The sequence below is a fragment of the Camarhynchus parvulus genome, chromosome 26 (assembly GCF_901933205.1).
Source record: "Camarhynchus parvulus chromosome 26, STF_HiC, whole genome shotgun sequence".
NCBI lineage: Eukaryota > Metazoa > Chordata > Aves > Passeriformes > Thraupidae > Camarhynchus > Camarhynchus parvulus.
Window position 1 is genome coordinate 5,877,916 of NC_044596.1, and position 22,860 is coordinate 5,900,775.

The window sequence follows — 22,860 nt, forward strand, 5'->3', positions numbered from 1 at the left end:
ACAAAATGCAAACAATGGTTATCTGCTGCTGTGGAATGCAACAGGTGCATCTGTGATTGGTCTCATGTGGTTGTTTCTGATTAATGGCCAATCACAGTCCAGCTGGCTCAGACTCTCTGTCCGAGCCACAAACCTTTGCTATCATTCCTTCTCATTCTATTCTTAGCTAGCCTTCTGATGAAATCCTTTCTTCTATTCTTTTAGTATAGTTTTAATGTAATATATATCATAAAATAATAAATCAGCCTTGTGAAACGTGGAGTCAGATCCTCATCTCTTCTCTCATCCTCAGACCCCTGTGCACACGGTCACAGCATCTGCCTTTGTGCAGATTTTTAATGCAGATTTTTAATACAGGTTTTAGGAAGTTTAAAAATAAATGTGCCCCAAATCCCCCCCAGGGCCACCTGAGGGCAGTGCCAGGAGCCTGGGCATGGCCTGCACGGAGCTGCCAGGCCAGCAGCAGAGCCGCCAGGGTCACCTGCAGGGGGGCAGCACAGGCAGCACTCCGGGGCCAGGTGCCACATGGCAGGAGAAAAGCAGCTCCCAGTGGGGAGGGATTTGTGTTCTGCAATCCAATCCCCTCTGCTGAGCCCCCGCCAGGCACCCTCCTGGCCTGGAGAGGCTGCTGCCAACAATCCTGTGGAAAACTTTGGGAGGGGAGGGGGAAAGAGCGGAAAATCAGGGAAAAAAAAAACCCTCTCTTTGTTGAGATGAATATCTCCAATTGAATTCGTGTTGAAGAATAACAAAGAGGTAGCCACAGGCAGAGAGCTCTGGCCCCCAGCCCGTCCTGGTGGTCCTGGAAGGGGCAGCACACCTGGGCAGGGGGATCAGCACTGGGGCTGCTCCTGCTCCTCCCATTCCCATTCCCATTCCCATTCCCATTCCCATTCCCATTCCCATTCCCAGCACACACACAGGCAGCTGAAAGCAGATTTATCTGCTGGACAATGAAGGCAGAAGGTTCTCCAAAGGGACGAGTTTCAGGCCAAATCACCAGGCTCCTGCACTTGGGGCTTTAATCCCTCTCCAGAGTGTCCGAGTTGGATGGGGAAGGGAGGATGGGGAAGGGAGGATGGACAAGGCAGCTCAGGGGAGGCAGAACTGGGCCAGAAGGGGCAGTGCCACCCTTGGGAGTGCAGGGATTGCTCATCATGAGCCAGCAAAGCTCCTTGCTTTCAAAGGAGGAAAAAAAAAATAAAGCTTAAAAAAAAAGTAAAAATCAATCAGCCACAAATTATAAATAAAAGAGATGAAAGTTGAGAGCGAAACGAAACAAAGCCCCAGGTGGCCTCTGCCTGGGGCACTCCTGCTAATTTTAGTTCCTCGGCTCTTCCCAGATCTGTCTGCTTCCATGACTGCACAGTTTCAGAGCTTTTCCTGCAACTCCTGAAAGTGCTCCACACCCTGGGATGGCCCAGCCTGGCTGGGGGCGGCAGAGGGGCCTGTGGGACCCCTCCCTGCTGTGATGGGGGGATGTGGGGTGGCCAAAGAGGGCTGCTGGCCATGGCACTGTGAGCCCACCCAACTCCTCCCCAGGCCACGGGGATTTGGGACCATCCCAGAGTGGATGTGCCCATCCCTGCAGCCCTGGAGCCCTGCAGCCCCTCCTGCTCACCCCTCTGCAGGGGTTCCCTCCCATAAACCCCCCTCATCCTGTGCAGAGGCTGAACAGAGCCCCCCAGCGCCTTCCCAGCCCATTCCTGCTCCCCCTGCCCAAACCACGCTGGCTCTGGGGGTTTTGGGAGGGGGCCTGGCTGGGCACAGCCTTTGCAGCCCCCACCTTTATTGCACAGAGAGAAACAGCAGCAGCCTCCCTGACAGCAGCATCCTATGCAGCAGAGTGGATTTACATTTCTAATGAAGGAAAAAATCTGGGAGCTGGGGACATTTACTGTGACCCCATTCACAGAGAGCCTTTGTGGGGCGGGGGCCAGCACTGTTCAGTGCCCCATTCCCATCCCCATCCCCATCCCCATTCCCCATTCCCCATTCCCATTCCCCATTCCCATTCCCCATTCCCCATTCCCATTCCCATTCCCATTCCCCATTCCCCATTCCCATTCCCCATTCCCATTCCCATTCCCCATTCCCATCCCCATCCCCATCCCCATTCCCCATTCCCCATTCCCCATTCCCCATTCCCATTCCCATTCCCATTCCCATTCCCATTCCCATTCCCATCCCCATTCCCCATTCCCATTCCCCATTCCCCATTCCCCATTCCCATTCCCCATTCCCATCCCCATTCCCCATCCCCATTCCCCATTCCCATTCCCATTCCCATTCCCCCCATTCCCATTCCCCATTCCCATTCCCATTCCCATTCCCATTCCCATTCCCATTCCCCATTCCCCATTCCCCATTCCCAATTCCCATTCCCAGGGAAGGTGGATTTCTCCTACATGCAGGAATTGCAGCTGCAATTGGGAAATGTGCTGTGAGAGCAAAAAAAAAAAAAAAAGATTAAAAAAAGCTGTTTTCATGTAAATGTCCCCAGTAATAAAAGTGAATGAAGAAAGCAACACATCCAAACAAGAAATAGTACATTTGTGCTGGAGAAGCAAAAATGACTCTAAAAAAGAGAGCTTTATCAACAATTTCCAGCAGGCAGGGGCTGCTCTTTAATGCTCCTGGAGGAACAGCAGAGCTCCTGCTGGACCTGGGCTGTGCTGCCTCTGATCACAGGCTCTGAACGAGCCAGGCTCAGCACAGCTCACTTGTAAACATGAAACTTGTTTGTTTTCTCAAGCAAACCCTGGGCTGCCTTTCTCTCCCAGACCTGGTGTTTGGTGCTGTCTGTCCCGTTCCTGCTGCATTTCCCTGGCAATCCCCGCTCTGGGGCTGCTGGAATCAGCCCGATCCCAGTCCCTGGCATGGCCAAACTCCCCCAAAATCAAGGGCAAATAATAAAAAATGCGCCCTTAAAATCAAGGGCAAAAAATAAAAAACGTGCCCCATGCCATGGGATGTGCTCTGCTCCAAAATGGACAAGATTTAACCATATTCATCAGTGGATTGCTAACATGAAGGTCAGTGTTTATCTTGCTTTCCTTGCACTTTGGATTACCAACCCTCAGCTGAACTCCCCGTGAATCAGAAGGTGCAGCTCTCCCTCTCCCTGGTGGGAATAGAGGGGCAGAGAGCAGCCCGGGTGTCCTTGACACTCCCCACTGTACCTGCACCTCCCAGACATTCCAATTATTTATTTCTCAGCCACCACACCGAGCGGCTGCCGTGAAAGGCTCTGCACAAAGAAGAAAAGCAGAGAGGGTCACAGCCTGCTGCCCTTTGCCTCCAGAGCTCTGCAGAACGATTTAGCCCAAATTTACTCCAGACCCGCAATACCGGGGGATGCTCCGTGATGGATCCGCCCCGAGCCCGGCAGGGTTTTACTGCCCTGCAGCAAGAGGCACCCAGGGGGTGTTTACAGCCACAAGGAGCTGTAAAATCCATCAGGGGATGGAGGCAATGTCAAAGGCAGCATCATCAGACACGCAGGGAAAGCCTCCAGCCATCCCCGCCTCAAACCGCAGCCGCTGATTGTCCCCAAATCCCACCTCATCCCCCGATTGTCCCTAAATCCCACCTCAACCCCCGATTGTCCCTAAATCCCAACCTTTCCACAGCAGCTCAGTGCCCAGGACTCTCCCTGCACATTCCCCACCTCTCTCCAGGCACATTTGTGGTTTCCACATTTGTTTTTACTGCCTCGAGGAGGCATTTAGAGAAGCAACATAGCCCGGGCTTCTCACAGTATTTCTTGCCACCCAGGGATTTAAGATCTTACAAATGGACCAAAACCTGTGTTATTTTGACCTCTGAGGATTTTAAAAGCCTGCAGAAAAATATGTTTATAGTAAAGAAAGCATGAACTTCTTGACTCGTGAGTGGGAAGGCAGGAGTCTGACACTGCCCTACCCGCAAAGCCAACAACAGCCAGAACAGCAACTCCTGCAGCTCCACACTCCGAGGAGAGCAGGGACAGGAAAACCAACAGGAGTTCACCAAAGAGCTGGGAATTTCGTGATATTTTTCACCAAGATCATTTCAAGTAGAAACTCATTATTGAACCTGATGAAAACGTGGTGAAACGGAGGAGGAATAACTTCTGCCTCACTTGATGCTCGTGATGGAGATAATGCCCTGGAGAGAAGGTGTGGGGATGAAATATCTGCGAAATTCAGGATGAAAACCTCGTTGGGATGGGGTGCTGAGCAGCCTGCTCTGGCTGAAGGTGTCCCTGCTCTTTGCAGAGCCTTTGGAGGTCCCTTCCAAGCCAAGCCATGCCATGGATCTGTGATTCCAGAGGCAGGATGGGTTCCAGGCAGGATGGATTCCATGGATAAGGCTGCTCAGCTCTCCCAGCCCCACTGACCCCACTTGATTTAGGGCTGAACCAAACGCAATCACCGCCCTCCGAAATTTCGAGTTGATTTTCAAGGTGCCTGAACCTGCATAAAAACCCGGAGTCATCCCCATCTCCCGAGCCAAGAAATGAGATTAAAGCAGCCCCTGAGCTCACCTGGCTCCATTTCACATCCCCAGCATTTCCTGAACACCTGCCCTTCCCTCTCCAGCAGCTATAAAACTCTCTGCCAACTCCTGGCTTCTTTCTGACGTGACTTGCTCTGGCAGGCGCCAGCTCCCAGGCCCAGGGAAGGGATGCTGGGACAAGAGAGGCCAATTTCATGCCATTAAGAGGTGGCAGGGACATTCCTGAGTGCTCAGAGCCACAGTCTGGAGGGACTTGGCAGCTCTGCCCCATCTCCAGCCCCAAACACAGCCCAGAGCTCTCCTCTGGCTCCCAGCACTTTTCCCATTCCCTTGCACAAATTCCAATTAATAAGATTCCAACTTCTGGCTATGAGAAATAATAAATGTGAGGGACCATGGGGCATTTTGGGGACCCTTTTCAGCACAGATGAAGCAAAGGGGAATTACTCTCTGAGGCTGGAAAATCCTCGTTTAGGGAGAAAATAAATCCCAGCTCCTCCAACCACAGCAGCAAGTACAGTATTGAACAAACACCCCCATATTTCACATCACTGGGCAAAAATCAGACTTTTTTTTCTCAGACCTTTCAATTAAACAAGTTCTTCAGCCAGACAAGAACCATCTGCCCTCTCCCACCTCTGCTGGGCCGTGGGGATCTGCGCTCCCAGGGTGATGGATTGACCAGGGAGCCAGCAGAGCCCCTGACCCCCCAGCCTACAGCTAAAACCAGACAAATCCTTGGGAAGGCGCCTGCAAATGGATGGTTTTCATCTGCTCAATAACAGCCTGGTGTCCTCTTGGCTTCTCCACAGGCTGATGCAACCGAGTTGTTCCTGGAGTGTGGCGGGGGCGATAACGAAGGATAAATCACCGGGGTGAGATAACCACCCATAAAATGAAGTCATCTAAGGACAGGTTTGGACATATATATTTCATTGTGAAAGACCTCCTTTATTCCCACTAATGGAACAAATTAAATCAGCCAAGCTGAATAAAACTCTCACGTCCCAAGACGTAACAAGGCACTTAAAAGTTCCGCGTTCCTCCGGCGGCGCGACCCAATGGCTCACGGCTGTCCCTTGGAAAAGTGCAGGAGCAAGGACAGAGTTCAGGAGTTCTGCAGGTGACAGGAGAGTGTTCCCAGCATGAACAGAGTGCCAGCACTGTGCACTTCTCTGTGGCATCCTGCAGGCAGATCCTGGGCAGCTCTCTGCAGTGACCCTGGGATGGATTTGAGCCACGTCGAGCGCAGCCGCCCTGGGACAGTGTCACAGGTGACAACAGGACAGCAGTGACACCCCTTTTCCAGGAGAATTGGGGGTGATTTCATTCACACACTTCATCCTTCACCTCAGGGCACTGAAATAACCACACCTGGGCCCTTGCCTGCAGCACTGCAGCACCCCCACACCTCCAAGCACACAAATTAAAACCATAACACCACTGAGCAACTCGGCGCTGGGTGAAACCCAGGTACAACGTCCCTGTTCAGCTTTTCCCTCGCCTCTACCACCCAGGAGCATTCCCAGCCCGTGGGAAGGCAGGCAAGGCTGCAGGAACTGCATTTTTCCTGCAGCCAGCATAAACAGCGTGATGGAATAATAATACCTAGATGGCGACTGGCAGACAGAGCAGAGACATTTATTTATTCTTGATCACAAACAATGTCCTGCATTGACAAGCTGAATGAAGGGCACTTCACTGATTTATTAGACCTAATAAGAAACAGACCTCTCGGGATGAAATACAAGATTGATTTTTAGCGGTGAGCCTCGCTGCCATCCCAGGCTGAGCTCAGGCTGATGAGATGGAACCAGGCGTGCACGGGGACACGGGGCTGACACAGCTCTGCTGGGCCAGGGCGACAAATGGGGGATTGCCACGGGGAGGGGGAGATGGAAACACAGCAATAAGAGCCCTGCACGCTGCTCTGCTCTCCCTGCAACCCTCCTCTCTCCCACCGAGGCTGTGCATCCCAAGAGCAGCAAACCACTGGGAAGTCTGAGGGCAGCTCCAGGGGAATTCCTGGGAAACCTCTGAGCCAGGCCCTCCCCACGAGCAGCCCCTCTCAGCACAGCCAGTGCAATTTCCACATCAGGCTCAGCCCCTCCTGGGCACACCACATGAGCCGAGTTCCGTGGATGCCGTTTTCCATCAGGAAAAAGCCAACTAGCACAGCAGTGCTTAGCTTGAGGCCCTATTAATAGCAGTTCTAATTATATGGCTGCAAATTTAATTCATGGCAATGATTAGTGTCAAAATCAAAGGCATCACACATCAATATTGATAGAATTGTATGAAGCCCATAAACAGAACAAGCAAGCTGACACATCTCCCCCCAGCACTTAGTTGCTGTTAACTGTTGCATTAATGTCCCTTCTCATTTTGCTTGATGGACATGGTTTTGTTGGAGGAATCCCCAGTTCTGAATGGTTGTGTCTCCAACATGGGCCCCTTTTCCCTTCCTCCCACAGCCAGGAGGCTGAGGTCCTTTGGAAGGAGAATTTCATCCCATGTACCCGTGCTTGAGCCACAGCATCAGCAGCATTTGCTTTTCACCCTCTCTGGGACAATTCCTGGGGAGCAGAAGCAGCAGGAGCTGGCAATGTGGCAGGAGCAGTGAGGTGAAGAGCTAAGGGCAGGAGGACACCAAGGGATATCCCAGTGTTTCCAGTGAGGAATCCTCACTGGGGGAGCAAATGTGAAAGATTTCGGAGCCGTCTCCCTGACTTTCCCCCAGCCACACAAAAATGCCTTCCCTGGCAGCCGAGACGGAGCCAGCAGCTTGTTTCCAAAGGAAATCAACAGCTGTGGGCGAGGGAATAGGTGTGACAAAGCTTTCAGACATTAATGGTGTGGGTAGATCCGAGATGGAGGAGGACAGACCAGGTGGAGAAGGCTCTGCAGCAATCCCTGGCACTTACAGAGGTGCTGAACGGTTCCACCATCATCTCACAGATGGGGAAGGGGGGATAAGGAGAGTCCTGAGCATCCTGAGCACTCCCTGACTTCCAGACAGGTCTGGTTGTCTTGGAACAGGCACAGAATGCAGAGACAACCTGTTAACCTCCCTCCTCTGCAGCCAGAGCCCCTCAGCTCAGTGCAGAGCTGCTTCCTACGCCTCACCTGGGCTCCCTCAGGCCATGGAAAAGATAATCCCACGTGTCAAAGGAGGGAAAAATCTGCAAAAGGTGCAGACAGAGACGGGAGAGAGAGAACAGCATCCTCAGCCCCACACAGGGGAGGATGGGACCAGGATTGTTCCAGTTAATTACAGGGGGATGGATCCCACCAGCTACAGGCAGCTCTGCTGTTAAATAAGGGCAGATGCCATGAAAACCTGACTGTAGTGAATGCCTGGGATGAATTTACTCCAGAGATGGGCCCATTTTCATCCTACAGATGAAGGATTGCAGGTGAAGGATTGCACAGCCCTCCCTCTGGACAGCGGAGCAGGAATAGATTAACTTTGCATCAGAAAGCGTTCAGTGCAGACTGGCACCAGGAATTAAACCCTGCTGGAGAGGCTGCTGCTTCTGTAATCCTCCATAATTCATGGAACAAGCCCGTAAATACCTCGTGTGCAGGCACAGGCCCTTGGCTGCTGCTGCCTCTGAAAGAGGAGCCTCCCCTGTCCCCACACTCTGCCCACAGTGAGCACCGGGCTGCATCCCCTGCTGCATCCCCGGCTGCATCCCCAGCTGCATCCCCTGCACCATCCCCAGCTGCATCCCCGGCTGCATCCCCTGCTGCATCCCCTGCTGCATCCCCTGCACCATCCCCAGCTGCATCCCCTGCACCATCCCCAGCTGCATCCCCTGCTGCATCTCCTGCTGCATCCCCTGCTGCATCCTCTGCTGCATCCCCAGCTGCATCTCCTGCTGCATCTCCTGCTGCATCCCCTGCTGCATCCTCTGCTGCATCCCCTGCTGCATCCCCTGCACCATCCCCAGCTGCATCCCCTGCTGCATCTCCTGCTGCATCCCCGGCTGCATCCCCGGCTGCATCCCCAGCTGCATCTCCTGCTGCATCTCCTGCTGCATCTCCTGCTGCATCCCCTGCTGCATCTCCTGCTGCATCCCCTGCTCATCCCCTGCTCATCCCCTGCTGCATCCCCACTCCGGGCTTGGCACAGGCATTTGGGATGTGCTGAGGGCTCCTTTTCTTCCATTTAGCTGAAAATCCCCGGCTCTCCCCTGTGCCACAGCACGGGGAGCAGGCGAGTGGAGGGCTCTGCTTTACAAGCTCCCTCTCCCCCACGTTCAAAATTGCCCCACTGACACTCGAGAGGCACCAGGGAGGCACCTAATTTACTACTACTCAGCACTTGTAAAGTGCTGAATGAATATTAATGAACTGATGTAATTAAAATGATGCAGACATTCAAGTGTAGTATCTGCCTGTCCTTGTATCTTCCTGGATAGATGAGGAAGAAATTCCCTGCTGCTTAAGGACTCAAAAAATTAACAGCCTGCTGTTGATTACATTTGTTAACTCTTTCCCTGGCATGGAGGAGCAGGGGCTGCATTTAACAGGTTCACCTAATGCTGTCATTTAGAGCTGAGGTTAATTGGAAGGGTCTCAGCTTGCCAGAGCAGCAGCTCCAGGGCTGTTTTTGCTGGAGCTGGATCAGACCCAGCTGCAGCTCCAGCTCCAAAGGCCAACAGGGCTCTCACACACCTCTGCTTACACCCCAAGGCCACTTCCAAACTTATTTTAAATGCAGAACTCATCTGAGAGTTCCCTTCCAACTCAGAGTATTCTGTGATTTTGTGACTCAGAAGTGGCGAAATCCCAGCTGGACTTCAAAGGCCTAAAAGTCATTCAAGGTCAGGTTGGACAGGGCTTGGAGCAGCCTGGGCGGGTGGAAGGTGTCCTTGCCCATGTCCCTTCCAACCCAGAAACATTCTGTGACTCTCACCTGAGCCCCACCAGCCTCCCCATGGTGTTTGTGGTGCAGAGGAGGAGGAATGTTCCAGGGCTGATCAATCATACAGCAGGAGGGAAGAGGCACAGGACTCTGCCCTGAGGCTTGGTTCCAAAAGCAGCCACATTAACTCATTCCTGCCCCTCCATGACCAAAATCCTGCCAGCACCAGCAGCTCCAACGGCTTTGTAACTCTCACTCTTCTACAGCAGCTGCAGAAGGATTGCTAGGAAACAAAACCATTGCAAGATTTCCATCTGACCTCCATTGGTTCCTTTCCCAGGACCATCCTGCAGCAGCTTCAACTTCACCTTTCCCAAAAATGGCATTCCAAAACAAACCACACCAACAACACTGAGAGCTGACCTCTGCCTCTCCAACACCAGGCTGTGACCCACACCCTGCCATTCCCACTCCTGCTTCACTCCCAGTTTCCCACTGGGAAACACCTGTAAGGCACAGCAGCAGTGAGGCGAACAAGAGCATCCCGAGAGAGACCAACCCCAGACCAGCTCCTGGCTCTCCACAGCCACGGACAGGGCTCACCTTCTTCAGCCTGCCCGTCTTGGTGCCCACGAAGACCACGCTGTAGCCGTTGTAGACGTAGGAAGCCACGGAGGTCATGCGGTCGCGGCTGGAGGTGAAGAGCGTCACCCCCTCCACGGGCACCGAGCCCCCCAGGGGCTGGTTGATGTCCAGCCCACAGAAGTTGTCATCGATGGGGACTGGCTGGAAAGACAAGGTTTGGGGCAGCTGTGAGTGAAACAGAGCCCAGGGTGGCCCCACACATTCAGGGTGGTGTGGAGGGTGCTGGCAGCAGGGTTGGGGCCACCAATGTGTCACCCCCTGCCAGCTCCAGCCACCTTCCCCAGGGCTCCTGCAGCTTCCAGAGCCCGGGTTTGGGAGTGACAAAGACTCCCAGGAAGCTGCACACTTCATTCTGCCTTAACACCATCCCTTCCCTCATTGTCATCCCACTGCAGGATGACAGCATGGATTAAAGGGAAGAGTGCTGTGATTTTAGGGAAACTGAGGGACAGACGGGCTGATCCTACTCCACAAACGGGTGTTCCATTGGGGCAGGGATTGAACCCGGCTCTCGAGGGCCCCACAGCCCACACCCAGCGCATCCTTACCGCTTTGGTGCACTGCACGTCCTTGCCCAGCAGCCAGTTGAGCTCCAGGTTGCCCTCGCCCTGGTAGCAGGACTGCAGGCGCTCCTTGATGTGGGCGTTGATGGTGCGGATGGGGAAGGCGCAGAGCGCCGAGTCGTCGGGCGGCTGGTGGTACTGCTTCTGCCCCTTGGAGAAGATGGCAAAGAGCACGTCCTCCTGTGCTGTGATGTTGAGGGCCCTGGCCAGCACCTCCCCGGGCTTGGCCAGGTAGGCGGCCTGCAGCAGGCGGTACTCGGTGTCACCTCTGACACAGCCGAAGGGCAGCGACACGTACGAGTGGAACTTGGGGTCGTCCTTGCACAGGCGGACAATGCGCGAGGTGTAGAAGAGGTCGCTGGCGGAGTTGATGGAGACGCCCTCGGGGGTCTCCGGCTGCACCGTCAGGAAATACACGAAGTTCCCACTGGCGAAGCCGTAGATGTAAAAAATGTCAAAGTGCGAAACCAGGGCCAGCGTGTCCGAGGGGATTTTGATGAGGGACGAGACAAAGTCGCTGTGGAGCTCGTAATCCAACATCGCCGAGGACTCCGGGTCCCGGGGCAGCTTGCGGCTGGACAGGGTGGGGAAATAATCCTGCTTGCCATCCACGGCCGTGCCGATGAAGAGCTTCCCGTCCTCGCCCTCGGAGCGCACGATCACCCCGTACATGGTGCCCGTCTTGTTGACGCTGGACAGGTAATGCTCCTTCTTGTGCGAGGGCTCCACCAGGATGAAGAGGTCGTCGAGGCGCAGCAGCTTGCAGACGCCCTGGTAGAGGCTGCCGCAGGCCAGCAGCCGGTTCTCGGAGTAGTCGATGATGAGCAGCTTGTTGACGTTGTTGGTGAGCGTCAGGACCTCGCTGCAGGGCTGCACGATGAGGGGAGGGTAGCAGGATTTGTTGTCCTCCTCGGGACCGGTTTTGTGAGCCACCAGGATGGTCAGGTTCCCCGAGAGCTTGTAGACCCTGTTGATGGCCCCCACGTAGACGGCGCCGGTGCCCCGGTGCACCGTCAGGTGGTTGAACGTCCAGTCCCGGTTCTCCGAGTGGAAAGTGTTGAAGGAGGCATTGCTGGACACGTTCCTGGAGAGCAATGCCAGGAGGAGGCAGAGCAGAGCCACTGAGCAGCTGTCAGAGTCCAGTAGCCGAGGCCAGGTCCTCCTCTGATCCATCCTGGGAAAGGCGAGCTCTGTGTCCCCCGCGCGTGTCCTGAGCCCCGGCAATGTCCCTCACATGGTTCTGTGGAGAGAAGAACCACCCAGAGCCAAGGATTAGATCCCGTGTGCCCTGCAGATAAAATTCAAAGGAAGCTTTCTAATTACACAGTCCTTGAGATAAAGGGAGGATGTCTCTAAGCACAGCGAGAATTAAGCGAGTCCATAACTTAGTGGAGAACAGTTCAGGCTTGATGCTTTGCCACTTGTTTCAGCCCCTGCATCTTAATTTGTGGTGGGCTTTGGCTGTTTAGAACATGCTCTGCTCAGACAGGGAGGGGAGAATCAGCTCCAGCCCAAGACAAAGCCTGCAGCTCACAGCCCCAACCACCCATCTGCAATCTTGGCTGAAAGGATGTCTCCTGCAGGGTGTGTTGCTGGAAGCAGCAGAGGAAATGAGAGCTGTTCTTTACCTTTAAACCCTCTCTGATTTAATTTGGGAACCTGAGGAAGAAGCCTCGTGCAGGCAAGCTCATTGAGCACACACCGAAGGCGCTGACATCTCCCCTCAAACCCTCCCCAGAGCCACAAGTGCCTCTCAAGCAGGTGCTTTTTAGGCAGGAGCTCCTTCACAAGGTACTTTCCTGCCAAAAAGCAGCTGCCACCAAGGTGGGAGCACATGGTTAGATCAGCCACCAAAGCCTGCCAGCAGGAGAGACACCACCAGTCTAGAGCAGCTGGCTTGACCTGCCCACGGAGGTGTCTGAGTGCGAGAAAACCACCACAAAGTTCTCCTTTATCCCAAATTACGCATTCCTGACGTGCTCCAGGCTGGGCAGGCAAAGGCACGGCTCCAGAGAATCCTCCCCCACCTCGGGGTCACCCCAGCCCTGGCAGGGGGTGGCCCTGGATGAGATTCAAGGTCCCTTCCAACCCAAACCATCCCCGTGGAGGAGGCCAAACACCTGGGGAGTTAAACACCAGCAGAATGGATGATTTTAACTCTCACCATTAATACCATTTGATCATTAATTTTCCCTCTCTTTCTTTCTTTTTTCTTTTTCTTTTTTTTTTTTTTTTCTGAAGGGAGTTTTAAAATACAGCCTCAGAAGCAATCTGCAGCTATTAGTAACGCAAGGTGAAAGAGAGAGTAAATTCAGGGACACAATATAAACCCAAGCAGCTGAAAGGCCTCAATTAGGCTGAAAGGAGTTATCTGGTATTTAAATAATTATTAGATTGAAGGAATAATCACAGGTCTGAGCCGATTTTTTCCCCCACTGTCATCCTAATGGAGACTATAATATTATTATTCAAATGCCCATGATTCTCATTGAGGGGGGAAGAAAAAAGGGCTCATTTAATCTCCATGTGACAGGGCTTCAGCAGGCACCATTAGTCATTTCTCTCATTTCAGCTGTCACTCACTCACGGGCACCACAGTTTGTCATTAGTGGCATTTTGTGCAGACCCCCAAAAAAAAAAAAAAAAAAGGAAAATTAAAGCCAAAACAACAAGAGAATCTCCTGTGGCCAATGACGGCTCAAAGGCACAATTCTGATGTCACTAGTGTGGCAGCTGTGTTTGCCTGGTGCTGAGGGGGCTTTTCTTTGGGGGTGGGGTGGCTCTGGTGAGCAGTGATTTACACTCAGCCCGGCTGGGCCCTCACCCATCACCCCTGCTCCCTCAGCTCCTGGTTTTGGGATATTTCACCCCTCTGGGTGTGCCCCAGCACCCCCAGGACACAGCGAACACCCCCAGTGCCTCACTGACCCCACATCCTCACCCATCCCCATCCTCATCCCCACAAGCTTTTCCCTGCCTGTCCTTTCTCTGTCCCCGTGCCTCCCCCTGCCCAGAGGCCCCCAGGGTCCCCAGGCACTCACAGGGAGGAGCAGATTGGGCCATAAATCCCACGCTGGCTTTGTGGGGGCTGTGATCCTGAACAGACCCTCCTGAGGAATGACAGAGCCAGCCAGGAGGGGCAGGGGGGCCGGGATTGCTCTGGAAGCTGGGGGTGCTTCTGCCCTTTTTGCTGTTTACAGCCCCATGAGGTTCACGGCTGTGAATGGGGGAATGACCTCCCTGGGGGTCACCAGGCTGTGACACCCCTGCACTGCCCCCTGGGGTCACCAGGAGGGCAGGCTGACAAACCACAGGCAGGACAAACCCTCTGTCACAGCCCTCTTGCACCAGCCTGAGCCTTTCCCCTCCTGCTGGCTCCATTCTGGGTCTGGGAATGAGGGAAAAGCCCCAGGTTTGGCCATTTCCCTGCAGCAAGAGGGATCGCAGATGCTGGGCCCTCGTCCCTCCTGCAGCACGATGGGAATTTTCCTGTGAAACCTTTCCAGGCACTGAAGCTGCTGCAGTGATTGATCCCCTCCAAGGAGTGACACTCAGCACACATTTGTCAGCTGTGGAGGAAGACTTTGCCATAATTAATGAGGTTTGGGTTTAATTAGGCAAAAAGTCCGAGCCAAAGTGTCTGATGGAAGCTTCTCCAAGCCCTGGGATGTTTCCAGCGTGGATCAGAGGCCTGGATGCTCAGTGCTGCCTCTTTGGCCAGGCCACCACAGCCAGAGGAGCCCAAGAGCCTGACCCCAAGGGAAATTACTGGCACCTTGGTGTGAATAACTGGAATTCTGTAACACAGAGCCACGAGGATGCCTGCTACCACATCCTCTTGGGCCTTTTCATTTACTATTTTGACTCCAACAAGAATAAGAACAAGTAGTAAATCACCAGTGAGGAGCTTGGTGAGGTTTCTCCAGAGGTTTCCCCACAGGGATGACAAATAACAAGCTTTTCCTAAAACACAACCTGAACCCTTTGGACCAAACTCCAGGCTCCTGGCTGGCCCTGTGCTGGCAGCCAGGGCAGGGCCCGTGCCAGGAGCTGTGTCCCCCCTTCCCAGGGCTGCTCCTTCCCAGGGCTGGCATCCACAGCCCTCTGAGAAAGAGTTAAGAGGGCAAAGCACAGCATTGTGATTATTGCTTCCTCCAGGCCTGGGACAAGGAAGAGGAGGGGAAGAACAGAGCCCAGCCACGAAAAGGCATTTCCCTGATAACAAACAACATCACAGGAATTATGCACAAAATTCGTCCGGAGCCCAGATATTTGTTTACACAGCACACACTGTGCAAAGCTCTCCCCTCCACCTCCCTCCTGTGCACACACATCCCAAGGGGTCCAGAGGAACAGAGAACCCAGGGGGGGGCCCTGCCCTGAGCCCCAGCTTTGGAGCTGCAGATTGCAGGACAAGGACACAGCACATCCAGTGCCACCCCCGGTGCTCCCCAGGTTTGCTGGACAGGCCTGGACAAGCTGTGCTCCTCAGTGCCCATCCCCAGGGGGATCCAGAGCTGTAGGAGCATCGGGGGTAGCACGGTCGGGATGGATGGAGACCAGAGATCTGTGAAGCCAGCTCGTGGAATTTGGGGTTTATTGCAAAGGGCCTGGGGCAGGGCCCTGCTGGGAGCTGCCAGCCACAGCTCAGAGCAGGCTGAGAGAAGAGAGGGGCAGAGAGGATGAGAGGGTAAGAGAATAAGAGGGTAAGAGAGCGAAGCTCTCATTACAATACAATAAAGAATCATTACATTACCATACCGTGTTACATTTTAAACCCTAAAAACTCCTCTTTGGGCCCCTTCTGCCAAGCTCGGACCCTTGGACCTGCCTGCCCGCACTGGCTGCCTTGAAGTCTGACACCAAGGGGAAATTTAACACTTCTGAGGTTTCGTGGCTGCTTTAGTCGAGTTTGGGGAGGCTGGGGTTGAGCCAGACCTGTGTAAACAGGTCACCGGTGCTGGTTGATGTTGAGAGAGCAAAGTTGGACGGAGAGCTGTGATGTGTAACAGCCTCCTGCTGCAGGCCCAGCTGTTAGCGCCATCACTGCAGCGCTGCTCTCTAAAGAGTCCTCAAGGACCCCCAGAAACAGAATCCACAACCCCTCCAGGCAATCTAGGTCAGTTTTACGTGCCTCAGAAAGTGCTTTTTCTGGTTTCCTACCTGAGTCCTGATGGACTGAGCTTTACCCACCTCTCCACCGGTGCACCTGAGCATCCTTTGATTACTCATGGGCTTCATTCCCAACAAAATGGAATTTAATGGCTGCTGACCTTCGGTGCAAGCAGATTAAACGATGCAATGATTTGCCCAAGGCTAAGCAAAAGGTCCCAGTGGCAAGGCAGGGAGTTTTATCTCCCGAGCCCCAGCCCCGTGTCCCCAGGTGACATCCAGCTGCAGTTTATTACCAGGGAATGTTACAGAGCAGCACGAGGGAGGATCACAGCGAGCTGCAGGAGGAAAACAAGCAGCAGCTCCTGCTGGCCTCACTCCAAGCACACCACAGGCAAGTGAAGAGCCCCAGCTCCAAATTAAATGGGTCCCCAGGCGCTCCATTAAACAGAGATGGTGCAGCAGAGCTCCTGGGCTGTGCCAGCCCCGTGCAGCGAGCGCCGGGCGTGATCCTGGCTGCATTCACACAGCAAGGCAGGACAGGGGGCATTGGGCACAGCTGCTGCTCGGGGGCTGAGTGCCCCCAAAACAGCCCTGGGTCACTCTCAGCCAGAGGGGCTGGGGTGTGGGGACTTCTGGGCATGGCTGGTGCAGCTCCCTGACCCTCCAGAATGGGTTTATCTCCTGAGATCAGCACCAAGCTGGGTTTATCTCCCAGGATCAGCACCAAGCTGGGTTTATCTCCTGAGATCAGCACCAAGCTCGGTTTATCTCCTGAGATCAGCACCCAACTGGGTTTATCTCCCAGGATCAGCACCAACTCAAGTTTATCTCTTGAGATCAGCACCAACTCGGGTTTATCTCCTGAGATCGGCACCCAGCAGGGTTTATCTCCTGGAATCAGCACCAAACTGGGTTTATCTCCCTGTATCAGTGCCAAGCCGGGTTTATCTCCTGAGATCAGCACCCAGCAGGGTTTATCTCCTGGAATCAGCACCAAACTGGGTTTATCTCCCAGGATCAGCACCCAGCAGGGTTTATCTCCTGAGATCAGCACCAAGTTGATCTGGGGTCTAGGGACTCCCAGGGGGACAGGGCCCCCAGCCTCATGGCCTGAGGTCCAGGCAAGGACCCCAAAGCCTGCAGCCACCTGCCCTCCGTGCCACCAGCAGCTGAACATCAGCTCCTCTCCCAGAGCGTTGGGACATCACTGTCTGCTTGAGAAAGTGGCTCCTTCACACTCGTGTGCTCCCTGCTCCTCTGCCCTGCTTTTCAATTTCAGAGCTCTGGCAGGTCTCTGATTAATTCAAGCCTGTTTAATAACCCTTCTGTTTAGATGAAACGAGCTGTCTTGTTTTCTTTATTTTTAACACTAACTCTCGTTTCTTTGCTAAGGATCTCTGTCATTTAAAAACCTCTCTCTCTCCAGCCAAGCTGAGACTGAGATGGAGAAAGCAGCTGCTGACGTCCACATCTGACATCAGCCACAAGGTCTGAGGCTAAAGAGGGGCTGGACACTTTGATGGATGAGATATCCTGAGCAAAATCAGGAGCTCCACAGATCCCTGTGCAGCTCAGAGCTCAGGGAGAGCACAAACAGCAGCACTGTGGGGACAATGGGGGTGACAGGAGGGGAGAATTGGGAGCTGCAGCACCCACCCAGGGAGGGTCACCGTGTTTCTGCCTGTGGGGGTGGAAAATATCCCATAAAAGCCCCTGGAAGCTGCTGGGGCTGTGTCCCACACTGTGCCCCTGGCGTGGCAATCGATTGGCCATGGGCTGCTGCAGCTGCTCCCAGCCCTGAATAACTGCCCTGGTTACTGTTATTGTTATAAGAATAACCTAGGCAGTTAGGAAAGCACCCAGAGCCTCTCCCTGCTCTGTGGCACCTTCCCTTGTCCCCTGCTCTGCTGTGACATCCTCACCCCACATCTCCTGAGGCCACTGCCCAGCCTGGCCCTTTCCCTGCCCATCCCACCCAGAGCCCCAGGAGCAGCAATTCCCAGGAATTCCCTCAGGACACCCTGGGCTGCCTCCTGCCTCCCTGCAGCTCAAAGCTGCACTTGTCTGGAGAGCAACTGAGTCACTTCCTCCCACTGCTGCCTGTGGGACAGGCTCCAGCGCTGCCGGAAAACAATAAATCCTTCAGGACGTGTGAGGCCATAATTCACAGGGACGCAGCCAGCCTGCCTGCCCCGGGAGCCCTCAGCACCCCTGCATTCAGCTCTGCCCAGGGACGTGCCCCAGCCCCATCCCAGCTGTCCCCAGATCCCCAGGGCACTGCTTGGATGGAGCAGCAATGGGATCAGAGCCACGCTGTAACTCCTGAGGGGACACAGCACCGAGGTGGGTCAAGAACTGAGCACAAAAACTCCATAAAATGCACAGAGGATCCCACAGGGAGAGAAGCCACAGCTGAGTTTGTGGCAGGGCTCCTTTGGCAAACCCAGGGACACATCACAAAAAGAGTTTCCTCCAAAAACGCAACAAAACATCTCGTGAGGGCCAGGGCACCACTCTCAGCTGGTTCAGTTTTACAAATCCCCCCTTTACAACCACAAACTGCTCCTCCAGATCCCCAGAACATTCCCACAGAGCTCGAGGACTGGGGGGGCAAAGCCAAACTCAACAACTGGAGCTGTCTCTGGCCCAAAACCTGTGGAACTTCCACCAAAACCACCCAGCTGAGATGGCTGGTCAAAAAGAACCTCCCAGATCTGAGGAAAATCGGTGATTTTGGAAAATCCAGGAGCACTGGGCGCTGCTCCCTTTGTCTTTTTCGAAGTCAGAAGCAAAAACCGAGTTACATTAAGGATCACAAGACTTTGAAGCAAATGATCCCACACAGATGAGAACAAACGCAATGACAAGGAAATTAATGTGAGATCCCCCTCAGTAACACGATGGCTAAAGCAGATAATCTGCCCAAGTGTCATGTTTATAATGGGAATTTGCAGAGAATGAGGCAGGAATTCGCAGGCATGAACAAATGAGCCAATATTCTGCTTCTTCTCATGTTAAAATTTTGCAGTTTGGGATAAAAATAATGGTGTTTTTTATAAATCTTGGGAGAAGAAGGAAATTAAGCCGAAATTGTTTTGTTTCCAATAGATCCTTGCAGCTCAGAGGGTGTGGGAGCAGGTTCTGCTGGGACAGGTGAGCTGCCCAAAGCTGCCAGCAGGACTCACCCAGGGAGACCATTCCTTTATAAGAGTCAATTCAATCTCATTTCAATGAGATTGAGACACATAGCTCATTGGTGCAGGCCTGTGAGGCAGTGAATGGTTAAAATCCAACACACTCAGAAGTGAAATCCCCCTCTGCAAGATCCCTGCAATTCCCCCCAGCCTGTCCCTCCTGAGGCCAAACCTCCCCGTGACCCAGCACCCTGGGCTTGGCCAATTTTAATTATTTTTTTAACCAAGTTATACAACCCCCTTGGAAGTCCTCACAAGAGCCTCTGCTGTTGTTTCTCCCTGGGAGTTTGTTCTGGCACTGCTGAGCTGAGCCCAACCTCGGCCCTGGGGAATCCATCCAACGAGACCGACTTGTCCCTGTCACCCAGAACTTGTCCCTGTCACCCAGAACTTGTCCCTGCCACACAGAACTTGTCCCTGGCACACAATTCCTGCCCTGAAAAGCAGAGTTACACAAGCCCTTGCAGCAGCACCTCACTCTGGCCCGGGGACACGCCGGGGGATGCTTCCTCTCTCTCCTCTCCCCGCCCGGCGAGTTTGGCCCGAGCTCCTCGGTTGCTGTGAGATTTCTAAAGGCAGTCTGGACCTGTCAGCACTGAGCAGCCTCCGAACACAATTCCTGCTCCAGGAGGCTCCTCAGCTGCCAGTGGGGCCAAGCACTCCAGGAGAGGGCTGGTCCTCGCTGCTGCTGGGATTAACTCCTCCAGAGCTGCCAGGAAATTCCTCAGCAGGGACAGAGAGAAGCTGCAGTGCCCCCTGCTCTGCCACAGCACCTCCCAGCCGAGCTCATTGCTCATTTCCATCTGGCCCTCCCAGCTCCAGTCCCACAAGATATGATGCCTCTGATGTTAAATTCACTTGGAAATCCAGAGGGGCAGACAGCAAAAGTCAGGGGTTTTGGAAGGTTTAAGGGAAACACAAGGTTCCTCATCGCAAGGTGGAGTTTGAAAAGCTCTCACTGGCAGTTTGCTTGCTCTGGGTTTATCATGGAGTTACAGAATGGTTTGGGTTGGAAGGGACCTGAAATACCCAGTTCCAAGGCCTGCCATGGGCAGGGACACCTTCCACTGTCCCAGGTTACACCAAGACATCCAGCCTGGCCTTGGACACTCCAGGGAAGGGACCTTTGAGGTCCTTTCCAACCCAGACCATTCCACAGGTCTCTGTTTTGACTTCAGAGCAGATTTCAGAGCTGTGAAATGACATATTTGAAGCACAAGAATAACCAAGGCACTTAGGAAAGCTCCAGGCACAGCTCCCTTTTCCTCCCCACCTCTTCACACTTCCATTAAAAATCAAAAGGAAATTCGCAGGCTATTTTTTTTTGTTGTTGTTCAAATAACATTCCAGGCTGTGACATAAGCCAGCAACGACAGGAAATATGATCATGAGGGCAGAGCTCCATCCTCTGCTCCTGTCACTGCGACTTTTTGGGGACTTGGCAGATGAGTGAGCAGAGGAGACAGCCGGCGTGTTTTATGGAGTTGAACTGTAACATCCCTGTTCCTCAGCCAGCTCCCAGCTCCCCTGCTCTGACACCAATAAATCTGCCCAGCCACGGGGAACAAAGCTCTTCACACGAGCTGCCCACATGTGAACACCTCACATTTGGCTACCTGGGCAAGCACCCAGCCCCTGGGCTCTGCTGTGTGTAAATGTTCCCCAAAAATTGGGAAAATTACGATTTCAGAGCCATCACCTGGGGGGGTTGAACCCTGCCACCAACACACTCACAGTCACCACAGCTTCCCAAGTGCCAATTCCCAGAATCCCAGCCGCCCATCCTGAGGGGAAATGGCCACTTTGGTCTCAAAGGGAACCCTGCCAAGGCAAACCCCAAGAGCCCAGAAATCCACACAAATCCAAACAGCTCAAAGCCTCCTTTGAGCGCTGTCCAGGCATCAACCTCAAAAGCACAGACTCACTTTTCGGACGCTCATTCCCAGGTGAACAAACCAAAGCAGGGAGACTCAGGAACACCTGGAAAACACCTCCAGAGTTCTGCCCTTCCCTCAGCAGGACCGGCACACCGGCGATGGCCACGGGCTCTGGCTGATGGCAGAGCCTCCCGGAGCAAGAACTGCCCATAAATCTCCTGCAGGAATCTGTTCCCAGGCTGGAAATGACAGGAGGAACTCCTTCCACGCTGAGTCAGGGAGTGACGGGGCCGCGGTGGCCGCGCTTCCTCCGGCACAGCCAGCGCTGCCCCGCGGCTTTCCTGTCCTCCTGAGCCTCCCCAGGCGGGGAAACGGGGCTCCAGAGCGCGGCACTGCGGGGGTTAAACTGCTGCTGTGCAAATCCTGTGTCGGAGCCACACAGGGAAATGAGCAGTTTGCTCCAACCTGTGCTGTACAGCAGGAACGGCCTCGCCAAGGACGGACGGTCGCTCTCCCATCCGCTGCCCCTTCAGCAGGAAAACGGGATTGGATTTGTCACACACACCCCCCAGCATTCCCACTGCTGATCCCCATGCATGATTCGAGCCCAGGGCAGGTGGGAGATGCTGGTCCAGTCCTGCCAGGTCACACAGAGGGGCAGAGGCTGGACCCACACTCAGCTCTCCCTGCCTGTGCCCCCTCTCCTGCTCAGGGATTGTTCTTGGTGTGGGCTCCCACAGAGGCTCCTGCTGGATCAGCACCTGCCTGGCTCCCCCCAGGCTCTGGCAGGGCTGTGACACACGGATGGACAGTGCTGGTGGCTGTCACACTCACGGGCAGAGCTCATGGTTCTCCCCACGCTGACCCAACAGCACTGACCATGCTCGGGACAGCCAGGCTGGGCCCTGCCCTTCCTGTCCAGCTCCGTGAGACATCAGGCTTGTGTTCCAGCTCTGAGTCCCCCCGGAGCCCCCAGAGCCCCCCAGAACCCTCCAGAGCCCCCCGGAGCCCCCCAGAGCCCCCAGCTCCGGGCACAGCCCTGGGGAGGCAGCAGCAGCAGCGGCGGGAGCAGCAGAGGTGAGAGGTCAGGGCAATATTTACTCAGACATCACCTTTCACTTTTATGAAGTGGGGAAACGGGGCTGGAGCAGGAAAAGGGCTGGGAGGGACGTTCCCTCCTGGGAAGCTGCTGTCACAGCAAACACAGCACGGAGCTGGCCCCAGAGAGCAGGGCCTGGCTGGGACAGGGCCCTCCAACCCCACACGGGGCTGGGCTTGGCTCCAGGCTCCATCTGGGAATGGCTGGGCAGGCTCTGCAGAGCCTCTCCTGGGCTGCAGGAGCTGCCCAGGCATTCAGGAGCACAGTGGGGTTATCCCTGGGGGTTTAGGAGCTGGCAGGCACAGAGCACGGTGCAGAGCGAGTGGGATCAGCTGGATGACAGAACTTGCACGGGGAAAACTCTTGGAAGAACCTTCCCGTTCAGCACGGGGGGAGGTGGAGCTGAGTGTGCCCCTAGCAGGGAGCTGGGCAGGGGCAGGGCTGCTGCCAGGGCAGTGCCAGGCAAGGAGGGGCAGCAGCGGCTGCCACCCAGGCACAGCACAGCCCTGCCAGGGCTCTCCCAGGCTCACCCTCCCCGTGCCTTCCGAGATCATCTGCACTTTTTTATAGCGTGGCTCTGATGCCTTTTATCTCCCGCTCTGAATGCAATTTTAGCCCAGGCAAAGCAGGATTAAATTTTCATAGTAGGATACATTTATCTCGCTTTTCACTCCCCCCTCGCAGGTCGATTTCAGCCAAACAGAAGCTGCGATTACAGGGAGAAACATGAGATGGGCTCTCTCTGATAAGGAGGGGAGGGCTCCTCTTTCCCAGCCCCCCATCCCTGGCTGATCCCGGTACCGGGTCGGCATTTCCAGCCCGGCAGGGAGCACACAGCGCATCGGCTCCATCGCTCACACGTGTTGCACTCGTGAGCTTGGGGAAGTTGTTCTTCCTCGGGAAAGCTGCTGGAGCAGCCTCGCCCCACCCGGGCACAGGAGCCACGGGCACGGAGCGAGGACACACGGCCACAGCCAGCCTGGTCACCGGGAATGCC

The 22,860-nt window shown here is 54.5% G+C and overlaps 1 protein-coding gene across 1 annotated transcript in view; it reads right to left on the reverse strand.

Annotated features, from left to right (window-relative positions):
• The window catches only part of PLXNA2 (plexin A2), a 134,062-nt gene that overhangs the window by 106,601 nt on the left and 4,601 nt on the right, over positions 1 to 22,860 (reverse strand). The window contains exons 2-3 of the mRNA XM_030965561.1: positions 10,564 to 11,818; positions 9,974 to 10,156 (exon numbers count right to left, since the gene is read on the reverse strand). Of these exons, the coding sequence (XP_030821421.1) occupies positions 9,974 to 10,156; positions 10,564 to 11,751 (1,371 nt within the window). The 5' untranslated portion in view covers positions 11,752 to 11,818. The remainder of the gene's footprint in view (positions 1 to 9,973; positions 10,157 to 10,563; positions 11,819 to 22,860) is intronic.